At 35.8% G+C, this 24,274-nt stretch overlaps 2 protein-coding genes and 1 pseudogene across 2 annotated transcripts; 1 reads left to right on the top strand and 2 right to left on the bottom strand.

Annotated features, from left to right (window-relative positions):
* Window positions 1–550: 550 nt before the first annotated feature.
* LOC120165399 lies at window positions 551–1,469 on the bottom strand. Its single transcript, XM_039174929.1, has 3 exons — window positions 1,352–1,469; window positions 1,182–1,237; window positions 551–865 (listed from the first exon to the last, which is right to left on the bottom strand). Exons 1-3 carry the CDS (start codon window positions 1,467–1,469, stop codon window positions 713–715), a joined length of 327 nt encoding a protein of 108 aa, XP_039030860.1. The 3' UTR covers window positions 551–712.
* Window positions 1,470–2,434: 965 nt separating this feature from the next.
* Window positions 2,435–10,034, top strand: LOC120165398 (annotated as a pseudogene).
* Window positions 10,035–12,529: 2,495 nt separating this feature from the next.
* On the bottom strand, window positions 12,530–13,700 carry LOC120165329 (probable galacturonosyltransferase-like 7). Its single transcript, XM_039174877.1, has one exon. The coding sequence runs from the start codon at window positions 13,492–13,494 to the stop codon at window positions 12,532–12,534; it is 963 nt and encodes a 320-aa protein (XP_039030808.1). The 5' UTR covers window positions 13,495–13,700; the 3' UTR covers window positions 12,530–12,531.
* Between the last annotated feature and the right edge of the window lie 10,574 nt (window positions 13,701–24,274).

Raw genomic sequence — 24,274 nt, 5'->3', positions numbered from 1 at the left:
CTTCGGGGATGAACTCTTTAATTAAAGGCATATAACTTGACAAAAGCTTTTGATCCTCCGAGGATCTCTCTCTGCAGTAAAAATCAAAGCAACTTAATCTGTTTCACAATAATTCTTTAATAAATAAATTTTAAGACAAACTTACTCAAATTACATGCTACAAGAATATGAAAGTAAAAGTAAATAACGAATCCTTTTTCCCTACATCACAAGATTGCTGGTTGTGTAAAATTGTACTTGATACGGACAAACTTCTGAAGATTGTTCAGATTCTCTAGATTTTGGATTAAAACACTAATATTAACAAGTTTCTACAAGGAAATGAGTAAGTCTAAGTAAACTTGGGCAGTTCGGTTCTCTTAACAAAACCAGTTAACAACTTTTTACTTTAGTCATATTCATCACGCTTTGTATTAAAGAAGTAAAACCATACGCAATACGCCTCTTGCGTATACCATGATGATGACAGATTAATGCAAGAAGTTAAGAAAGGGAAAACTTAGACAGCTAAAATCCACGAAGTATTAGAAATGAAGATATATAACGGAAATAGTCACACTAGAAGGCAATGTCCATCTTAAAGTATAACTTGATAAGCTTTCTGTGGTACAAATTCATCAAACATTGTAAAATCAAATGATCATTACACAGTGAAACTTAAGAGGATGACTCCCAGCAAACATTTCAAAACCTACTCGGTCGGTTAAAGCATTCAACTTACTGGTGTATCGGCCATAGGAACATTTAGAGCTTCCATTGTCCCACAAAGATACCCGTGTTCGAGATCACATCCTTGTATTCGGACATTAACTCTCCAAGCTTCCTCTTTTTGTAAACTAGAGACATTTTGTGTACAAGAAAATGTCTGCAAATAAAACAATATTGTCATAAAATCCACTACAGGATTTATTCATAGGTAGGAACAAGACTATGCGTAAACTATTTTCTATTTATAATTTATTTTCGCTTCCAAAAATCTTATAAATTCGCCTTCCTAAAATTTTATAAATTCTTTCCCACATAAAATGATATGCTTAAACTAACCCAAACCAACTAACATTAAAAAAAAATTATTCAGAAACTAAAATCAAAACTCCCATAATAACGAATTATCAATGGATTCAAAAGGGTTTTAAGGAATAAGATAAAAAATTCAAAGTCCCAAGGGAAAATTCATCGATCTGTCCAACGCTCAAAAGCGTATAAGCTGGGGACGAAGTATCTCCGGAATTGGTACCTTCAAAATCGAACAAAACTATCGAATATGAATCGAGAAAAAGATAGAAACTTTAAAAACCCAGATCAAATTCAAAATTCTTAATAAGGGAACTTAAAATGAATAAGGAAAAACCTGAAACTTGAGAAGGTGTGGAGCTCTCCGCGACTCTCACTGGCGTTGTTTCGGATTTTTTAGGAGTTATTAATATTCGGAAATCAAATCGAAAGAATGAAATTAAACAAAATAACATATCGAAAGAATGAAATTAGGGTTTAGAAAAAAGATGGGAATTTACCGTAAGTAAGAGCACAAACGATGGCAGAGAGTTGAGCGTTGATGGCGTGACGTTGGAGGCCTCGACAACTTCGAGCGGCGACGAGCAACAACAGTTTCGTAGCTATTTAGGTATGTCCGACGGAGATGGCAAATAGGAAAAGGGGATCGTGGGAATAGAGAAAAAGGGGAAAGGATTTCGCAAGATTAAAATTATAAAACATTACGACGTTTTCTAAAAAACTCCACTAAAGTACAAGTTTGTTGTCGTGTTTGTTTAATAACGCCACTATATATGAAATGTATTGTGGTGTTTTCTAAAAAACGCCACTAAGGTACAAGTTTGTAACGGCATTTGTTCAAAAACGCCACTATATATGTAAAACCTATTGTGGCGTTTGTGTAAAAAACATCACTAAAATACCAATTTGTTGCAGCGTTTGTTTAAAAGCGCCACAATATATGTACCCTATTATGGCGTTTGTCTAAAAATGCCACGATATATGTACTCTATTGCGGCATTTGTTTAAAAATGCCACTAAAGTACTTATTTGTAACGGCGTTTGCCAAATAAACTCCACTAAAGTATGAGTTTTAACGGTGTTTGTGAAAAACACCGTTAATGTTATTATTTAGTGGCGTTTTGGATATAAATGCCACGATATGTATAAATTTAGTGGCGTTTGCTTTGAAAACGCCGCTACAAACGCCGTTATATACCTGTTTTGTTGTAATGTCGATTGAGTCATGATCAACAATTGAGCAACAACATCTATGAATCGGTTGTTTTGGGTTCGATTCATTGTCTCCTAACTAAGTTATCTTTGCATGATCTCTCTCGAATGAACTTATTATTCGAAAACAATGTCGCCTTTTTAAATGAAGAACAGTTGTATAGAAACGTGGGGGACAATGCTGCTGTGCTTTCGTGCTCCATTTTAGATGGTGACGAGTTATTCTATCAGCCTAGCAAATTTTGTTGTTGGAGAATACGATGAATACGTGGACCATTTGCATAGGTTAGATTCTGAGATTTCGGTTGGAGAATCTGATGCCTCCAGAAAGTCGACTGGAGCACCTAATGTCATCAAGTTTTTCATCTCCGTCTTTGCTGAAGTTATCCTGGCCGGTTAAGCATCTTCATTCCTCCACCTTCCATTTTAACAACTTGAGACTTTTTTCTTTCTTTCTTGACTCGGGTAGGAAATCGTCACCCACCTTTAGCTCCCTCTCGACCAAAGACTCATTTTCTTTGATCACAATAAAAGTCAAGTGGGTAATCAAGCATCCCTTTGTTGTATGTTCAGAAGACGCCGACTGTTTCAGTTAACTTTACGAAGATGTCAAATTCTCCGACGGACTTCCCCCTACACTACTCATTTCATACTAGAAAAAAAAATTCAATACCTCATACAAGAAATTTTTTCAAACCTTCGTCCCTACAATTTTACTTTAAGATATTGTCATTCAACGCACAAGAAGATACATTAAGTTATGTAAGTTTTGGAAAGGAGCAACTGTGTACTTATTATTTTAAAAATATTATTATACTTGGGATTTATTGATTGATAAAGTAGTCAAGTATTCTCATGTTGTTTTTAGCTTATATACATTTGAATTCGGACATTTATCTTAAAAATGTGCTAAAAAGAGGATAAAAATAAAGAAATTTATAAACAAGAAAATATTAAAATGAAATTGATATTAAGAAAATAAAAAGATTATGAAGCTCACATAGCAAGAGATTGAGGCAAAAGAATTGAACCGATTGATCCATATTTTTTTAGGAGAAATCTAAGGAACGACAATTTAATTTAGGACTAAAAAACAATGATTTTTGTGTGTAACTGAAAATGTGATAAAAGAAACAACATTTTAAGTTGAACATAATCTAAAATGTTAGTAAAAAATAAAATTTTAGGTTGCTAAACATTAAATATTATGATTTTTATAATAATTTTAGTTATACATCAAAATCATATCTTTTAACCTTAAATTAGACTACCGCACAACAAAACTACCCAAATTTTATGATTTCATTCCGAGGCATGTACAAAATAAAACAATATCGACCGTTTCAGCTTTAAAAAATAGCTGTTTGTATTTTCTTCTTCTTCTTCTGGGTATTATTTATTGTTTTCTTTCCTTCAAAATTTGAGGGTTGTTTTGTATCGGAGAAGGGATATTCACAGTAAAAAGATGGTGAAATAGGCTTCTTCTCCGGTGACAATAGCGGTTTCTTCAGCCGGAAAAGAAAGTGGGAGAAGCATGGTTACGGGGCCTAAGGATGGTTATGGGGTTCGAGCTGGTGCTAATGGATTTGAGCATCCACCAGACTTTGGAGAGAGATGTAAAAGATCTTTGACTAGAAAGGTTGGAGATTCTGCTGCACTTCTCAGTCCATACAGATAATTTCAATTCTTAGATTTGATTAACTGATATTTCATGCTTTGTAGTTCATTACTTCATTAATGTGTTAATGGTGAGAGAGAAACTAATTTCAAGCGTGATAAATTTTATGTATAGTTATCTCAATTCAAGTACCAACAAATTGTATAGTTTTATGCTGCAGTAATCTATAGTCTAATCAACTTTTTGATTTTAGTTGAGCTATGAATCTGTATTTTGTTCTGAATCTTGAATTTATACATGTTTGGTTGTATGCAGATGGCTTATTATACTCCGTCTTGTTGCTCTGAGTTTCTTTCTTACATGGACGATTAGGCACCCCAACCGTGATGCAATGTGGTTATGTATACTAGATCAGCTTCCTAAACTCTGTCCTGTAAACAGAATAACTGATCTCTCGGTCCTCAAGGAGCGATTCGAGTCCCCTAATCCTCTGTAACACAAAAGAGAGGTCCAACCTTCCAGGCATCGATGTTTTTGTTTCCACGGCTGATCTTGAAAAAGAACCGCCTCTTGTCACAGCAAATACCATCCTTTTGATCCTAGTTGTTGGCTGTCCAGTAAAAAAACTTGCTTGTTATCTCTCAGATGATGGTGGATCTCTTCTGACAATCGAAGGCTAGAATTTAGGTTCCTTTCTTCCGGAAATACGACATACATCCATGGACCCTGAAGCATATTTCGGGCAGAAGCGCGACTTTTCGAAGAACAAAGTGAGGCTTGATTTCCTTAGGGAGAGGAGGAGAGTGAAGAGATATTATAATGAATTCAAACTGAGGGTTAACTTATTGCAGGATTCGATTAGGAGGAGATCAAATGCTTACAATGCTCATGAATAGCTTAGAGCAAAGAAGAAACAGATGGAAATGGGAGGCAATTTTTCATACCCTATTAAGATTCCTGTGGCTACTTGGATGTCAGATGGTTCTCACTGGCCTGGAACATGGGCCTCTGCAGAGTCAGACCATTCAAAAGGAGATCATGCAGGGATTATTCAGGTATATTATGCAAGATTAATGGTTTATTGAATTTGTTTGATTTTCAAATACTAACATTTAGCTTTCTCTGAAGGCAATGCTCGAAACACCAAATGCCCAATTGGTTTACGGTGCAGAAGCTAACTGTTAGGTATGGCTCATAAATATACCAGTAAAGAGGACAGGAGATGGAGCGGAGTGAGCGAAGCGAACATCAACTGTCCTTACAAAAAGTCTCGTTGTGGGTTACAAATTATGTGGGTTGGGGTGTGGGGCGTAGCCCCCGCGGTACGGTACAGGGTTGATTTTGTAATTATGTACCAGGGTTTTCTATTATAAATAGAGATGTAACCTAGACCTAAAACATCATTGAATAAAACTTCTAGCGCCGCCTAGGCACCGAGGACGTAAGCACATTGCCGAACCTCGTAAAATTCTCGTGTTCTTTCGTTTTCTTTACCCGTTTTCGTCAACAATTGGTATCAGATGTCAGGAGCAAAATTCGAAGTCGCGAAATTCGATGGTCAGGGTAACTTCGGATTATGGCAAACGAGGGTGAAGGATCTATTGGCGCAGCAAGGGATCTTGAAGGCTTTGCGACCTACAAAGCCGGCGTCGATGGATGAGGAAGATTAGGAAGAATTGCAGCAGCGAGCGGCAGGAACCATACGATTATGCTTGGCGGACGAGGTCATGTATCACGTCATGCATCTATCGTCTCCAGACGAAATTTGGAGGAAGTTGGAAAGTCAGTTTATGTCCAAATCCTTAACGACAAAACTGTATCTGAAGCAGCGGTTGTATGGGCTGAAGATGCAGACGATCACGATTTGGCGCAACATGTGAATGTCTTCAATCAAATCGTTTCTGATCTGGCTCGGCTTGATGTGAAAATTGAGGATGAAGACAGAGCGATGATTCTGTTGTGTTCGTTGCCTTCCTCTACGAACACATGGTGACTACTCTTACATATGGGAAAGAGACTATCAACGTTGAGGAGATTACTGCAGCCTTGTTGGCTCACAACCAGCGGAAGCAATGCAGGGAAAGCTCTCAAGCCGATAGCTATCAAGGGTAATCGAGATCGTGGACGGAAGCCAGAGAAGGTAGGGTCCGGGAAGCGGAATTCCAGATCCAAATCCAGGGATAAGAAGACGATTCACTGTTACAAGTGCAAGGAGGCGGGACATATGAAGCGAGACTGTCCGAAGTTGAAAAAGCAGACTGATGAGAAGCGTGATGGCTCATCCAAGTCTGTGAACGTGTCGAGGATGATACTTCTGATTGCAGTGAGGGTGATATGCTTTCTATTTCAACGACACAATTGACGGATGCTTGGATTCTTGATTCTGGATGTTCTTATCACATCACGCCAAATAGGGAATGGTTTTCGACATACAGGCCGGTTAATTCTGGTTCGGTTTATTTGGTGATGATCGATGTTGCAATATTGTTGGTATTGGTGATGTCAGAATTAAGATGCACGATGGCTCCGTTCGGACGTTGAGTGTTCAACATATCCCAGACTTGAAGAAGAATTTGATTTCCTTGGGCACTTTGCACAGAATGGTTTTATCCCTAAGGCTGACGAGGATAGGGAAACCATTCGGATTGTTAAAGCATTGACTGTGATGAAAGGCAAGATGACTGCAGGGAAATCTACAGATTGTTAGGAGTACCGTTGCAGGTGGAGTTCACTCTGTTGAGTCCTGTGATGATACGACAAAATTGTGGGATATGCGCCTTGCTCATCTTAGTGAACGTGGTATGGCAGAATTACACAAGAGAAACTTGTTGCATGGTGTCAAAAGCTGTAAGCTCGATTTTTGCAAGTATTGTGTTCTTGGTAAACAGACTAAAGTCCGTTTCAAGACTGCGAAGCACACAACTCAAGAGATTCTTGATGTGCATTCTGATGTATGGGGGCCTTCCACGACATCGTCTTTGGGTGGATCTAGGTACTATGTTACTTTTATTGATGATTTTTTCACGGAAAGTTTGGTGTATTTTTGAAACAGAAATCTGAAGTTTTGAGAAGTTCAAGCTGTGGAAAGCTGAGGTAGAAACCAAACAGGACGAAAAATCAAGTGTTTGCGGTCTGACAATGGTACGGAGTACACAGATTCACAGTTCCTACAATTCTGTAAGGAGCATGGGATTCAGAGGCATTTTACAGTGCGCAAGACACCACAACAGAATGGTGTTGCGGAACGAATGAACAGGTCGTTGAATGAAAGAGCCAGATGTTTGCGGTTGAATGCCGGCTTCCCAAACACTTCTGGGCTGAGGCTGTTAACATGGCGTGTTACCTTATCAACAGATCGCCAAGGCATCGCTGGCTGGGAAAGTTGCAGAAGAGTATGGACTGGTCATGATGTTAGTTTTGATAACTTACGGATTTTGGTTGTCCTGCTTATGTGCATTGCTGATGAGAGATCCAAACTTGATGCAAAATCGAAAGAGTGCATTTTTCTGGGTTACAAGAAAGGTGTCAAGGATTCAAGTTCTGGGATCCAGTTCCGAAGAAAGTTGTGATTAGTAGAGATGTCGTTTTTGATGACAGTCTAGTTGCAGCAGAAGCAAGACACGACAGTGGTAGATTTCGAGCAGTTTCCAGTTGAGAAACCAGAAACTTCTCAACCGACTTCTGGTGGTTCCACTACGATGATTTGCAGGATTATAGTCTCGCCAGAGACAGGGTGAGACGGACGAATATAAATCCTCCGAACAGATTGGGTTTGAAGACTTGGTATCTTTTGCACTTACTGTTAGCAATGATGATCCAGTTACTTTTCATGATGCCGTTACTAGTCAGGAAAACGACAAGTGGATGGCAGCCATGGTTGAGGATGGAGTCTTTGAATCACATCGCATATGGGAGTTAGTTCCCCTTCCTGAGGTAAGAACCGATTTGTTGCAAATGGGTGTATAAGAAGAAACCAGCAGTAACAGAAAAAGAGGGGAGAAGTTCAAGGCTCGTTTGGTAGCGAAGGGTTTTTCACAGCAAAAGGAGTTGATTATGATGAAATCTTTTCTCCTGTGGTCAGGCACACTTCAATCCGAGCAGTACTTGCATTGGTGGCTAGTTGGGATTTGCATTTAGAGCAGATGGATGTTAAAACTGCTTTTTTGCATGGTGATTTAGAGGAGCAGATCTACATGCGGCAACCTGAAGGTTTCACTCAACCTGAAACGAGCATTTAGTTTGCAGATTGAAGAAATCTTTGTACGGGTTAAAACAGTCTCCGAGACAGTGGTATAAACGGTTTGACTCCTATATGATCAAGATTGGCTACAACCGATGTGAGTATGATTGTTGTGTCTATGTTAAGAGCCTTGATGGTTCTTTTATTTTTCTATTACTGTATGTTGAGATATGTTGATTGCTGCGAAGAACATGGATGATGTTCGGTTTGAAAACTTTATTGATCAGGAATTTGATATGAAAGATTTAGGTGCTGCAAAGAAATTCTTGGAATGGAAATTTGCAGGGACAGAGACCAAGGAACTGCGGCTATCTCACGGGGTTATGTTGAGAAAATGATAGAAAGGTTTGCGATGAGCAGCGCGAAACCAGTTAGCACTCCATTGGCGAATCACTTTAAGCTCTCATCAGAACAGTGCCCTAAGACAGATAAGGAAGCTGAAAATATGGCAAATGTTCCGTATTCTAATGTTGTTGGCTGCTTGATGTATGCGATGGTATGTACTCGTCCTGATTTACTCATGCTGTTAGTCAAGTTTGTAAGTACAGTCTAAACCTGGTAAGCAACATTGGGATGCAGTCAAGTGGATCTTTCGGTACTTAAAGGGTACTGTGGACATGGAATTGTTTTTGGAGTCGCGGATAATCCTTTGGTTGTTATGTGGATTCAGATTATGCAGGTGACTTGGATAATAGAAGATCTACGACAGGGTATGTTTTACTCTTGGTGGAGGGCCTATTTGCTGGAAGTCTACTGTTCAATCTGTCGTGGCACTATCTACAACTGAAGCTGAATACATGGCAGCGGCTGAAGCTGCAAAAGAAGCTTATGGCTTACTGTTTAGTGAAGGAGTTGGGTGTTCAACAAGGTGGAGTTCAGTTGCTTTGTGATAATCAAGTGCTATTCACTTGGCTAAGATCAGGTGTATCGTGCTAGAACTAAACATTGATGTAAGGTTCCACAAGATCAGAGAGTTGTTGCATCTGGGAGGTTTTGTTCAGAAGTACATACTGATGAGAATGCCGCTGATATGTTCACCAAGTCTGTTACGACAGACAAGTTCAAGCATTGCTTGGACTTGTTGAATGTTTCGAGTTGTTAAAGAAGCAAGGTAACCCAACCCACATTGAAGTTTCCAAGGGGAGGATATTCGCCAAGGTGGAGATTTGTTAGGTATGGCTCATAAATATACCAGTAAGAGGACAGGAGATGGAGCGGAGTGAGCGAAGCGAACATCAACTGTCCTTACAAAGAAAGTCTCGTTGTGGGGTTACAAATTATGTGGGTTGTGGGTGCGGGGGCGTAGTCCCCGCGGTACGGTACAGGGTTGATTTTGTAATTATGTACCAGGGTTTTCTATTATAAAGAGAGTACCTAGACCTAAACATCATTGAATAAACTTCTAGCGCCGCCTAGGCACCGAGGACGTAAGCACATTGTCGAACCTCGTAAAATTCTCGTGTTCTTTCGTTTTCTTTACCCGTTTTCGTCAACACTAACGGAGAGAACCTGATTGACACAACAGAAGTTGATATAAGGTTGTCTATGCTAGTTTATGTATCCTGTGAGAAATGACTGGCTAATGATCACAATAAGAAAGCTGGGGCCATGAATGCTCTGGTTTGAACCAGTGCTATCATGTCGAATGGGCCATTCATCCTCAATCTTGACTGCGATCACCATATTTACAATTCATTGGCTCTCAGGGAAGGGATGTGATTTATGCTTGACAGGGGGTGGTGACAGGATTTGTTATGTTCAATTCCCACAAAGGTTCGAGGGAATCGACCCGAATGACCCGTATGCAAATCATAACACGATGTTCTTTGATGGAAGCATGAGAGCTCTTGATGGTTTACAGGGTCCATGTATCTAGGTACAGGTTGCATTTTTTGGAGGACCGTTCTGTATGGTTTACAGAGTCCTTCGATGGGAAACTGGTTCTGTTGATATATTCTTTTCAAGGAACACCACCTTATTCGCTAGTCGTCGAATGAAATTCTAGCAGAGGGTAGCCTATTTCAATGTGGGAATGCACCCTTTCACTTCCATTTTTCTCCTAGACTACTGCATTCTGCCTGCAGTGTCCCTATTCTCTGTACAGTTTATAGTGCAATACCTCGATGTAACTAGTGACGAAACTTGATGATAGAGTTTAGGGACAACTTAAAACTTAAAAAAAATAGAGGTTTAAATTAAAATTTTCAAAAATTCTGAAAAAATCAGTTTATATTTTTTTTAAAAAATTAGAAGCTAACTAACATTTTTTTTTTTAATTTGAGAGGCTTAATGAATTTTTAAAAATTATGGGAAGGGTTTAATTAAGAACATTAAAATATTTTAAAAGTTAATATAAATTTCTAAAAATTTTGTGGAAGTCAAATTAATTTTTAAAAATTTGAAGGGTCTAAAATTAAAATTTTCAAATTTTGAGGGCCATGGCTTCCACATGTCCCTATTTAGTTCCGCCTTTAAATGTGACCTTATGTTTTTGTTGACATCGCAATTACGTTAACTTCCAAATCCGCCACCCCATACGACGGAGACGATGAGTTTGCCGAGCTATACGTAATGAAATGGAGCTTCATGATGGTTCTTCCAATGACGATTATGATGGTAAACATGATTGCGATCGCGGTGGGGGTAGCAAGAACCATGTACAACATGTTCCCTGAATGGAGTAAGCTTGTGGAGGGGTCTCTACTTCATGGTAGCTTTATGTTCAATGTAATTTGGTTCATTCTCCTATACTTAAGTTGGAGTATTAACATAATTGATGATTCCATATGGTAGAGCTTCTAATATCAGAACAGCCATGAAAACTCACTGTCAAATATATATTAAACCTGACACATTCGAGTTATTTTTTCTCTGCTTCTGGAATCGTCTAAATCCCATTATCGGTTAATAATTTGGATAAATTTCATATTTAATCATCTAATTATTATTTTAGCTCTGTTTTGTTCACTTAATTACTATTTGTTATTCAAAATTATACCCAAAATTGGGCAAACACATTTGACCGGTTGACTAAATTGATCATCTTTATTACCTTAAATCATAGGTTCTAGACTCACTAGAAATAATCCTCTTTCTTTTCTTGGAGTACCCCTTTCCCCTCCTCTTAAGATAGGATTACTATAAGAAATTGTCAAAAAAATTTATACCTAATGTTACGTTTTAATTCAATTTTAATATTCTACAGTTAAAATATTAACAATGATATTGATGTGTCACTATAAAAAGATCATGTCAAATCATTATAAAAAAACGTAAGAGATTATTATGCCGGTAGTTCTATTTATTTTTTATAATGATAAAAAAAATTCAAAACGAATCAACAGTAAATTATCAAAATAATAATTAAGTGAGTAATTATGTAATTTACCTTCAAAATGAATTGAGCTGTTGATATGTCTAGGTCAAGTTCTAATTCAAACATTTCCCTTTTCATAGTTGAGAACGATCCAAAGCAGCCGCATGGAGGTTGATGTCACAATGCCACCAAATTTAAGACTTTTAGATCAACATGATGATCCCAAAATGGGACAAATCATGCGGTGCTGACTGACCTTAAGATGATTCCCCAAAACAACTGGCCACGTGTGATGCCAGGCAAAAGGTGTCCATCAACCCAAACTGCAATTACAATTAATTTTTGGGCAAAATACTTAAATAATCTCCCTACTATAACGTTATTAAATTTTATAATTATTAAAAATTATAAAACAATCTTTTGATTATAAGATATAAAATGATCACTCCTATATTCCAAATTCATCTTTTATGATAAAAGTTAATAATCATTTAAGTTTGACGTTAACATGTTAATTATGATATAATAAAATTATATTTTAATGATATCTACCGATATTGTTATTGATTTTAAGCACTGATTTGATGATATAATATTTCAAACATTTACTTAAAGATAAAATGTAAATAGAAAGTCGATCCACAAAATATAACGAATTAAATTTTATTATTTCTCAATTAATGTGTTAACATTTAACTCAGACGATCACAAATTATTTTACAAAAAAGGACAAATTTAAAACTTATAAATAATTAAATAATCGTTTTGTAATATTTAATAATCAGAAAACTAAAAAAGTAGTACACTATATCATTTTATAACTTTTAATAATTGAAATATTTAATAAAATAACATCCTCTAATCGAGGGATATTTTAGTACTTTATTCTTAATTTTTCTAATGTAAATGTATCACTTTATTTGGAGTATAAAAAGAAAGAGCAAATTACAGTAGGCATCATCAAATTATTGTTTTTCTAATCCAAATTCCAAAACTGATAGATTCTTCCAATGAATGCATAAGCACCGCCAAATTCACTCATTCGGTCACTTTTGGCATTTGGCTAACAACCAGCAATCACAGGGCCACCACTGGTCGGAATTTCACCGGTGACTTGTCCCTCCTTGTGTTTCAATGTGCGTGACCGTACAAGTCGTAAGGCGCCCATAATGCGTCGAGCGGGCATGGCCGTCTCGAGTCGAGCCTATCCCATGGTTTACCTTCACCGGACCAATGTAAGAGGCTAACAGGACCGGGATGCAAGTCCCGACAACTTCCCCTCACGTTGTCTCCGCCCAACCCGTGTTGGTTCCATCTATGCTCGATGGTCGCCACTCGTCCCGCAAAAACCAACAGCAACGGCGGCAACGAACCCAGCTCGTAGATCCGTTCCATTTTCTGGATTTCCATCCACCGTTCGATGCGCTTCGTGTACCCGACCCGTCTCCATTTCACCAGATCTATCACCATCACCCCCGTGTTGAAATAACACGGCTTCCTTCCCCTGAATGTCCCGGAAAACCGTTCGCCCGACCAGAACCCCGCCGTGAAATACTTCGTGAAGTTGGCGTGGCAATATTCCGGCGCGCCGATTGTTCTTGAACCAAGGCTGGTGCTCCAGAGTTTTGTGATGTCGTCAACGACGACCAGATCGGAATCTAAATAAATCACTCGCCGTACGCAGGGTTCAAGCAGATTCGCTAAGAAGTGGAAGAAGAAATTCTCCGGACACAACGAATGCTGAAGAATGGAGTGAACGGCGGCGATTGAGCCACGGAGGTACTCCACATCGAGAGTGATGGCCAGGTGGACTAAAGAAGGGTCGCAAACGCCGGTGATTTCGTGACCAGTGGAGCGACATTTCTCGGCATTGCGAAATTCCGACGCCTTTCGAAAAGAGAACAGATCATCAAGTGGGTGCGGAGACGTAGACGGCTGATATGAAGGTAACCGGAGATTGGTGTCGCGTTGAGATGACCCAATGGCTTCAGCCGTTGGAAATGACTGGAACGAAGGAGATGGAACAATCATCACCATTGCTGCTGAAAAGAATCCAGAGAATCGCATTAACCAAAACATCTTACAGAGTATCATGAAAAAGACAAATCCCCTTTTTCGCCGTGGGAACGAAGCAACCTACGACAGGAAAGAAAACCCAGAATGGAACCGTTGGAAATATAAAGCAGTACTACGGCAGCCGCCGGCGAAAAACTCTTACAGTCCCTACACTCTGCCCTCCCAGCGCCCACTCTTCTCTCCGAGAGAAGGCGACAAAAAGAAGAATAGAGAGACAGGAGGCAGAGGCAGAGGCTAGAGAGAGAGAGAAGAGGTAGATGAAAAGCTTTTTCCTTTTTATAAATTGTTTTGATTCTTAGCTTGGCGTTGTCTACCATAGAAAACTACGGAAAAACACAATAATAGATTCGGGACGAAGGGTATTATCAATATATGGTAATAGATAACAAGAGGGTGGTTAAATTTGGTAATAGAAATTTTTTGGTAAGTGTTTTAAGAAAAAGGGTAAAATATACAAATGGTCCCGGATTATAGGGTGATATTTTATTGAATCTCTCAATTATAAAAAGTTACAAAATGATCTTCCAACTATAGGGTGTTGCATTGTGGAGTCCATCGATTATTAAAAGTTATAAAATGGTCATATGACCATTTATCATATTTCAAACTCGTATTTTTCTGTTAAAAAATTACGACAGCTGAGCTGAATGTTAATATGTTGACTAAGATATGTTAAAACTGATTTTAGAATCTAAAAACATTATCATATCTCAATCAATATGTTAACATCCGACTCATATTATTGTAAATTTTTTAATATAAAAGGACAAGTTTGAAATATATTAAATAATTGGATGACTACTTTGTAACTTTTAATAGTTGAAAGATTTAACAAAACAACACACTATAGTCCATGGATCATTTTGTAATTTTAAATAAATAATGGATTTAATAAAGTATTATTCTATAATCGAAAAACTATTTATGTACTTTATCCTAAGAAAAATTAGCCAAGTTAGGATTGTCTCAGGAAAAGCGGGTTAATATACGGCATTACCTGATACATTATAATATATCTAACAAATTTGGTTTAGCGCTACTGGAAATATTAAGTAATAATAATGTAGTAGGTCTAAATCATGAAGAAATATTTAAAAATTTGGCAACCGACAAACTTAGCTTGTTGGTTTGTGTCGCCACAAATGAAAAATGTATCGCTCCATAGCAATATTACAGGTAAAAATATGACAAAACCGGCATCGAAATGACAAAATCGGTAAAACGATACCGGATATGTTAAAAGTGTCGATAATTTAATATAAGTATCGACACTTTTGGAATTTAAAAGAGAAGAAGTTATAGCGCCTATAAAGTGTCGATACTTTAAAAAAATGTATCGATCCATAACAATATAACATGTAAAAATATGACAAAAGAGGTCTCAAAAATGACAAAATCAGTAAAAAATACAGGATATGTTGAAAGTGTCGATAATTTAATATAAGTATCGAAATTTTTTTGGAATTTAAAAGAGAAGAAGTTATAGCGCCTATAAAGTGTCGATACTTAAAAAAATGTATCGATCCATAATAATATAACAGGTAAAAATATGACAAAACCGGTCCCAAAATGACAAATCCGATAAAGCGCTACCGGATATGTTAAAAGTGTCGATTATTTAATATAAGTATCGACACTTTCTGAATTTAAAAAAGAAGTTATAGCGCCTAAAAAGTGTCGATACTTTATGAAAATGTATTGATCTATAACAATATAACAGTTAAAAATATGACAAAATCGGTCTCAAAATGACAAAACTGATAAAGAACTATCGGATATGTTGAAAGTGTCGATACTTTAATATAAGTATCAACACTTTTGGAATTTAAAAGAGAAGTTATAGCGCCTATAAAGTGTCGATACTTTAAAAAATGTATCGATCCATAACAATATAATAGGTAAAAATATGACAAAACCGTTCTCAAAATGACAAAACCGGTAAAGCGTTATCAGATATGTTGAAAGTGTCGATACTTTAATAAGTACGCGTAATAAATTATCGATACTTTCAAAGAAATAGGTAAATATCCTATCGAAAGTATCGACACTTGACAGTAAAGTATCGACACTTAGGTAGTTGTATCGATTAAATATAAATAACATATCCGGTGTAAATATAAAGGCATAGCTAAATTTCCTCTGAAAATAGATAGAGTTTTTAAAATCGAAATGTAATTGTTGCTGCATTTCAGAAGGCGTTTCTACGGCGAAGTTTTGTTTGTTTGTTGTTGCAGTCGAATCGAAAGGTACGTTGTTGAAACCCTAGTTTTTTATTATTACAGTAATTGGAAATAAGGTTTTTATGTGTTGTTTTTTAGGGTTTTCAAAGTAAAGAAGTATTTGAGACCGAATACATGTAGAAAGTGATATTCTAGGTAGATGATAAATATCGATACTTTTATTTAATATTATAGGTAAAAAAATTATATTATAGGTAAAAAATGATATTATAGGTAAAAAATGATATTACATGTAGAAAGTGATATTCTAGGTAGAAAATAAATATGGATACCTGTATATAATATAATATTATAGGTAGAAAATGATATTTTAGGTTGTATAAATGTGCCGACACTTATTGTAGTGGTCATTCAAATTCTTTTGAAGACCAACCGTTTTACCACAAGAGTGATTATTGATTTTTGTATATTGAATATAAAGTGTATGTAAGCAGTATTTGATTTGATTTACACAAATTGATATATGAAGGAAAAATGAAATCAATGGGTGGATAGCAACCAAAGGGTGGATATATGTACTTTTAGTAAGTATCAATGTCTTTTTGTTATTATTGTTGAAATTTTAATTGAATTAAAGTATTTAAGAACTTTAAATTGATTACAAATTTTAAATGTTGACAGAATGGCCGAATGCAAAAGGATGAAGGAAGATGACACACACAGCGGTTCGATATGTAAAATGAAATTGACATTGAGTATTATTTAGCATTAATGTATTGATTAAGAAATGTTTATGCTTAATATTAGGTGACAAAAGTTGTGAGGTCGAAATGGAATTCAATGAGTGATGCTGAAAAGGAACCTTACATCACACAGTCAATGAATGAGAGTAAAGAATACAAAGAACGGAGGAAAGAACATGAAAAGAAGGTATTCATTAAACTTGTAAATACGTTGATACAAGATATATAAGAACAATAACATTATATATTGTTAAAAAATGTTGGAAGTGTCGACAAGGTGCAGCATAAAAAGGGTGAATTCATTAATTGAACACCTCAAAGAGAAGGATCAGTTGAATGTGCTGAGGGAAATGGGGTTTGGATTGTTGATAGGACTAGGGGATCGACCAATTCGGAGGGAATTGTATTGATCCTTGATGGAGCAATTTGATGTCAAATAATGTATTGCTAAATATGGTGATTATTCATTCCCTCTGGGGGTATCGACTGCCGCAGCCGTCTTGGGGGTACAAAACAAAGGCAAAAGTGTTGTAGAAGTCTGTAGGAGTAAGAACTGGAAAGCACTTGCCTCCAAATATGGTTTGAATCAGAAGGTGACATATGCTGAAGTTGAAGAGGATATCAAAAGTGGATCTTACGGGGGGATGACCTGAAGGCCCGAGTTCTATTGTACCTTGTCGGGATATTTCTTTGTCCAACGGGTGATACGTCAACGAACAAGGACAATATGAAGCTCATTTGCGATGAAGGCTTGAAGGGTGAATTCAATTGGCTGAATATGTCCATTCGAGATTGATTGAATTAATAATCACCTTTCAAAATGGCAGCCAGAGATACCTCAAAAGGTGCATAGCAATCTTAGAGGTAACTGAGTTGAAGAATGTTTTTGTTTTTTTTTATATAATAAAATGATAATATATTTATTATATAAAATGATAACTTTTATTATAAATGCAGGTTGCACTGCTCGATTTTTGGTCGGGCTATGATAGTTTGCCGACTTATGAAAGAAACGGAGTGGCACACATCCGTGCATGGGGGAAGGAAGAGATGGTTAGAGTGATGGTGAAGTTTAAGTTGGATAGACCGAGGAAGTTAGATATGGTAATAAATATAATTAAATAATATTAAGAATATAATCAATGTCTTAATACAAATTTAATTTTGAAGGTTATTGTCAAGGAGGTAGAGGATGCAGAGGAAGCAGATGAGGCAGTGGAGAAGGAAGAAGAGATGGTTGGAGGGGTGGATGACGGTCAGGGGGATTACGGTGAGGGAAAAAAGAGTAAATTCGACATTTTGATGTGTGAATTGGTTGATATTAAAAAATCCTTTTTGATAATCATCAAAGACAATCAAGAGTCGAAGAGACACTTGAGAGGCATAAGGGGGAAGTGGAAGGAAAGATAGATGTAATGGTGAATGAAGTTGAGGTGTTGAGGGAACTTAATCTGTTGATGGGTGGAAAAATTGATGTAGTTGTCAAGGAGGTTGTGGAATTGAGGAGTGAACTTACGGGGGCGAAGGAGATGGTTGAGAAAAACTTGGATGAAGGGTGAAATAAAAGAGATGAAGAGCTATGTAGAGCAAAATATGATGAACTGAAAAAATTTGAAGAAGAGAAGATGGAGGAAGTACAAAAGATGGGAGGAAATGGAGAGAAAGGATGTCACTAACATCTATACACCAGAGAGTGTTATAGATGCATATTTGGATTCGGAATGTCCTGCACCCCAGAAGAAGAAGCAGAAGGTAAGTTGAATAAAAGAAAACTTAATCTATTTTTTATCATGTTGTTGTGACAAAAATTTGTATGCAAAACTGTAGGTTGAAAAAACGGTTATTCCAAGCGGAATTGAACCGGTCGAAGCTGCAATTTGTGATTATTTATTGAATAGTGGGTTAGAATCGGGGTAAGTTAAATATATTGCTTTGTGAGTGATATTTAAATATTTCATGGCAATATATTAATCCTAATGATTCATACAGATATTCTGTAATCTCAATGGGAAATCAATACGTTAGTGTATCCGACGTTGCAACATTGAAGCCTAGTGAATGGGTTGGTGGTGTGGTAAGTAGAAATCGATTAAAAGTTAAAACCTATTGAATATATTCTAATTGTGTATTTAATTTTGTTAGGTTATTGATTTGCTCGCCTGGACAGTATGCTACGATTTTAAAAAGCCAGGTCGGATGATTGGCTACATTCCATACCACTTAACGGTGAGTTAAATTAATAAATGTTGAAAAGTAATGTTATAGACGCTAAATTAATAATGATTGACACGTAATTACAACAACAGGCATTGGACAACATCTGTAATGTTGATGGTATTGTGAGTTTTTGGGGTCCCATGTTGCATAACTATGTGAAATTCACCAACTGTGAGAAGGTAAGACACCATACGAATAGGCATAAATGATGTTTTGGATATATAATGTTGAATTTTGTCAAATTGGGTGTGAAATTTGTTGCAAATCATGATCACAATAAACCACAATAATTCACATTGGTATCTATTGGTGTTGGATATGGTAGACTGTGTTGCAACTATATATGATAGTCTGTTTACATCTGAAGTAGCTAAATAGAGAGTGAATGATGCTAAGAGATTGGTATGTATGAAAGGAAATTATGCAAATTATAATGCATAATTTGTTTGGATCATAACTTCATATTTTTTAATGCAGATGAAAATATTAGATAGTTACAATAAGAAACGAATTTGGGTAGAAGCATGTGGATCTCTAGGAAATTTCCCCTTGCAAAGATTCAAATTCGCGGAGCATAAGATGAACAAGCAATCGAATGGATATGACTGCGGCATTTATATGATGATGTGGATAGAATTGATCGGTTCTAGAGGGGCTACTGGTGATTTTGTAAGTAGAATTAAAAATTAGTTTGCGGTTAAATTGTTAAAAGTCGTAGATTGAATGTTGTGGTCTACAGTACTTAACGTACTGACAATTTGAATATAGGTTGTTAGAGAATGAGATCGTATGTGAATATTAAACGATCTCGTAAGCCACAATCAAAATCAACTAAGAACGAAGATGAAAAAAGTTGTCATGCTACACAAGAATAACAAAAGGAAGAGATGATGTAAATGTAGGGCTAATTTTGTATAAGATTTATAATTTTGTATATGATTTATAATTTTGTATGTGAATGTAATTATGTATGAGATGGGAAAAGTTATCCAAATGTTTTTTTGTACATGTTTCTTATACACAGTAGGAGTCATGTTGATAGTTACGATATATGGAGATCGTTGTCTGCATTATTCCAAATGTTACTAACATAATTGTCATCATGTGCGGGACTGAATGGTCATTCCATATTTAGGTATGTTCAATAACTACAAAATGCAATAACTTTAAAGTAATAAGTAAATTTACAATGTAGGTGGTAAAAATAGAATATAATAATGATAAAATTAATAAACACAAAGATTTGATTCCAACATTTTGTCCAAGTATAGTTCCCAAACTTAATAGGTAAAATATACCGGTTTAATGAGAGAATAGGCAAACTTATGTGTCGATACATTTATAACAAGTATCGATCCCAAAAACATCGAAACCCATAATTATAATGAAATAGGTAAATTAACAATGTAACCGGTCTAAATATATCGGTTTTTTAGAAAACAGGTGTACAAAAAATATCGACACAAATAAAACAAATGTCGATACTTTTGGTCCAGAATGTATTTCTAAACCAAGTGCACGAAAAAGTGTCGATATATTTATAACAAGTGTCGATCCCAAAAACATCGAAACCCATAATTATAATGTAATAAGTAAATTAACAATGTAACCAGTCTAAATATATTGGTTTTTGAGAAAACAAGTGTACAAAAAAGTATCGACACAAATAAAACAAGTGTCGATACTTTTGGTCCAGAATGTATTTCAAAACCAAGTGCACGAAAAAGTGTCGATACATTTATAACAAGTGTCGATCCCAAAAACATCAAAACCCATAGTTATAATGTAATAGGTAAATTAACAATGTAACCGATCTAAATATACCGGTTTTTGAGAAAATAGGTGTACAAAAAATATCAACACAAATAAAACAAGTGTCAATACTTTTGGTCCAGAATGTATTTCTAAACCGAGTGCACGAAAAAGTGTCGATACATTTATAAAAAGTGTCGATCCCAAAAACATCGAAACCCATAATTATAATGTAATAGGTAAATTAACAATGTAATCAGTCTAAATATACCGGTTTTTTAGAAAACATGTGTACAAAAATATCGACACAAATAAAACAAGTGTCGATACTTTTGGTCCAAATTGTATTTCTAAACCAAGTGCACGAAATAGTGTCGATACATTTATAATAAGTGTCGATCCCAAAAATATCGAAACCCATAATTATAATGTAATAGGTAAATTAACAATGTAACCAGTCTAAATATACCAGTTTTTGAGAAAACAGCTGTACAAAAAGTATCGACACAAATAAAACAAGTGTCGATACTTTTAGTCCAGGATGTATTTCTAAACCAAGTGCACGAAAAAGTGTCGATATATTTATAATAAGTGTCGATCCCAAAAATATCGAAACCCAAAATTTTAATTTAATAGGTAAATTAACAATGTAACCGGTCTAAATGTACGGTTTTTGAGAAAACAGATGTACAAAAAGTATCGACACAAATAAAACAAGTGTCGATACTTTTGGTCCAGAATGTATTTCTAAACCAAGTGTATGAATAAGTGTCGATACATTTATAACAAGTGTTGATCCCAAAAACATTGAAACCCATAATTATAATGTAGTAGGTAAATTAATAATGTAACCGGTCTAAATATACCGGTTTTTGAGAAAACAAGTGTAAAAAAATATCGATACAAATAAAACATGTATAATTATACCGGTTTAATTTGAAAACATGTCACCATAATGTATCGACACATTATTAACTTGTGTCAATACCTTTTTAAATTACTCGTTTTTTTCCATTCATTATTTATATGATACAAACTCCAAATCGAAAAACCCTAAACCTAAAGGCAGAAGAGAACTCATCGACTCCGACGAATACCAGCGTTCATAACTGTTACGATCAGATATTCAGGTAGATTTGTCGATATTTTTCCATAAATTAGTGTTTGATTTTCAGATTGGTCTTTGTTTTTCCTTAATGTGTTTTTGTTCCAATGTAACAACATCCACACCTAAAATGGCTCCAAAACGTCGACGTCAGAAGCGAGGTCTTTCTCAAAGCTCTTCTCAACCCACCTCTTCCCAACCCACCTCTTCTCAACCACAACCTCCTTCCCAAACAATCGCCCCTTCTGAGGAAATCAGGTCGTTCGAAACTGACAACTTTAGATTCGATGCAGAGAAATAAAGATGGCAAAGGAGTTTTAAAGTAAGGAATATTCATCCTGAACGTCTCATTGACTTGGGTTTCTTGTTCGATGATAAATATGATTTTAGTTTTAAATCCACGTTTACATCTTGGGGTTGGCTTGAATTCCTTGGTGTAGAACCAAAATATTACCCCAACCTAGTTAGAGTCTTCTATAATAATGCTTCCTTCGAGTATGAGCCTAATAAGAGTAATATAATAGGAATTAATACTCATGTCATGGGGAATGATATATATATATATATATCTCCGGAAACTATTGCGAAGGGTTTAGGTGTAGCGAATAAAGGGGATTCAGATGAAAATGATGTAGATTGGTCTACAATTAAATGGGTTGCTAGAAATAGCCCAATTCATCTAGATGTAGAGTCGAGAGTGTTTCACAAAATGCTGACTTGGTTTATTCGGCCTAGTGGGGGAAAATATTCAACGATTCGAGACAGCGATTATTGTGGATAGCAAAGTATAAATCCAAACCCAAAACGGCTCCAAACATTGCTAAACTGATTTTTAATACAATTGTATATATGGTCATAAAGGGAACATCAGTTTCAACTTCACTACCATATGGATTTGTCATCACCCATCTGTTAAATAAGAAAGAAGTTGATTTTTCGTTTGACTCCCCTGTTCGATTAACCCGCAAGATTGACATGTTATTTATTAAAAAAGTGGGATATAATTTTGTTGAAAAAGTCGGTTGGAAGCGTGTCAAGGATGTCGGATTAGATATAGAGAGGGAGGACAATGAAGAAGACCAACCAATGGGAGACGTAATGATGGAAGAAGTTATAGAAGCTCCAGAAGCTCATGTTGGACAGGATGTCACAATTACGACAGTGATGGAATACATGGTCAATTTTCGGGAGCATATTGATTCCCGTGTGAGTGGAATGCGAGCCGATATTTCATCATTGCACGATGAAGTCTCCATGTTGTGTGACGAATTACGGCAACGTCAACAAACGAGTTAGGTAATTAATTATTTATGTTTCTAAACATTTAAACGTTCTGAAATGTATTTTATTTTCTTTTAACAGATGTGGACAACCAAGCGGTCAATGAAGATGACGATGAAGATGAAGATGATGATGATGATGATGATGATGATCCAAACAAGTATATCGTGTCTGTAACGCCGCCTGTAAGAAAACTAGTAATTTTTTATGTCAATGGTGTCTTTGCCTACATCCCAAGACATCAAGAAGGTTTCAATTCTGTTAATTTGTATCCATTATTTTAACATATAAGCGTACAACTTTAATCTCATTTTCTTCATGTTGCAGGTGTTATCCTCAGAAATGGATTATATGAATTTATGCAATTTTGTTTACAGAATTTTATTGTTGCCATTTGGTCATCCAATATGAGGTTAGAACTATTGAGCAATTCAAATTACTATAGCCAAAATCGTTAATATACTATTAAATGTTAACATTCAAACTTGATTACAATCTCAGGCAAAACATGGATTGTGTACTTGATAAACTACGTTTGTTCTCTGACCACTTTCTATTCGTTTGGGTAAGATGATTGTCATTACACTTTACTAACTTTAATTTGTCTAAGATTCCTACATATTTATGTTCGACTGTTTGTAAACAGGATCAAAGTAAGTGCAAAACAGAAGATAAGTGTACCTACTATAAAGATCTCAATGATGTTTGGAACGAGTTTACTGATTTTAACGCCCTAAATACACTGTTGGTCGATGATTCACCGCGAAAAATGATTCATAATCCGGTAAGTTACATTCATTCCATATTTCATAGTTAAACAGTTGTTCATAGATTGATTTATTAACAATTTATGTTTTTTTATTAATAAACAATTACATATGTCCACATTCTTTCGACGCTGCTTCCCATTCGGACGACGATGCTCTAAGTATGACACAAATTTATTCCTGATTATGCTCATTTAGTTTCTTGTTAGTAAAATTACACCTGATTAGTTTGATAATTGAAATTATTTATTTATGTCCTCAGAAAAAGGTGGTAAAATACGCGAGTATTTGGAAAATTTGTTGAAGGCAGCTAATGTTCCGGACTTCGTTAGCGATAACCCTTTTCCATTGGATTAATTTCGTTGTAGGTACATTATTTGAAAATTGTTATCTATAAATTTGTTGTGTATGTATGTTTTGGTTTGATTATATTGTGTGTATATTTTCATTCAATTCAAAAAAACTAAATCATATAACACAGTAACTGTGTCTTTTAATATGAATATTACATTATAGCATGTGACTTATACAGTAAATATTACATTCAGATGGGTCTATCTATCTTTTCTATGTGACAAGTGTGACAACCCCATCAACTATGCAATTTCCATGTTCATTTTAACATGGCATTTCATTTTTATTTCATTTATAATTAGAGTTTGAATTTAAATTTCAATTTGAGTTTGAATTTAAATTTAAATTTCGGCTCCACTATAAATATTAGCCCTAAACCGAAATTCCATCCATCCAAAA

Source organism: Hibiscus syriacus, unplaced genomic scaffold (genome assembly GCF_006381635.1).
Source record: "Hibiscus syriacus cultivar Baekdansim isolate YM2019G1 unplaced genomic scaffold, ASM638163v2 tig00111582_pilon, whole genome shotgun sequence".
NCBI lineage: Eukaryota > Viridiplantae > Streptophyta > Magnoliopsida > Malvales > Malvaceae > Hibiscus > Hibiscus syriacus.
This window is presented reverse-complemented; position numbering and strand designations above follow the sequence as displayed.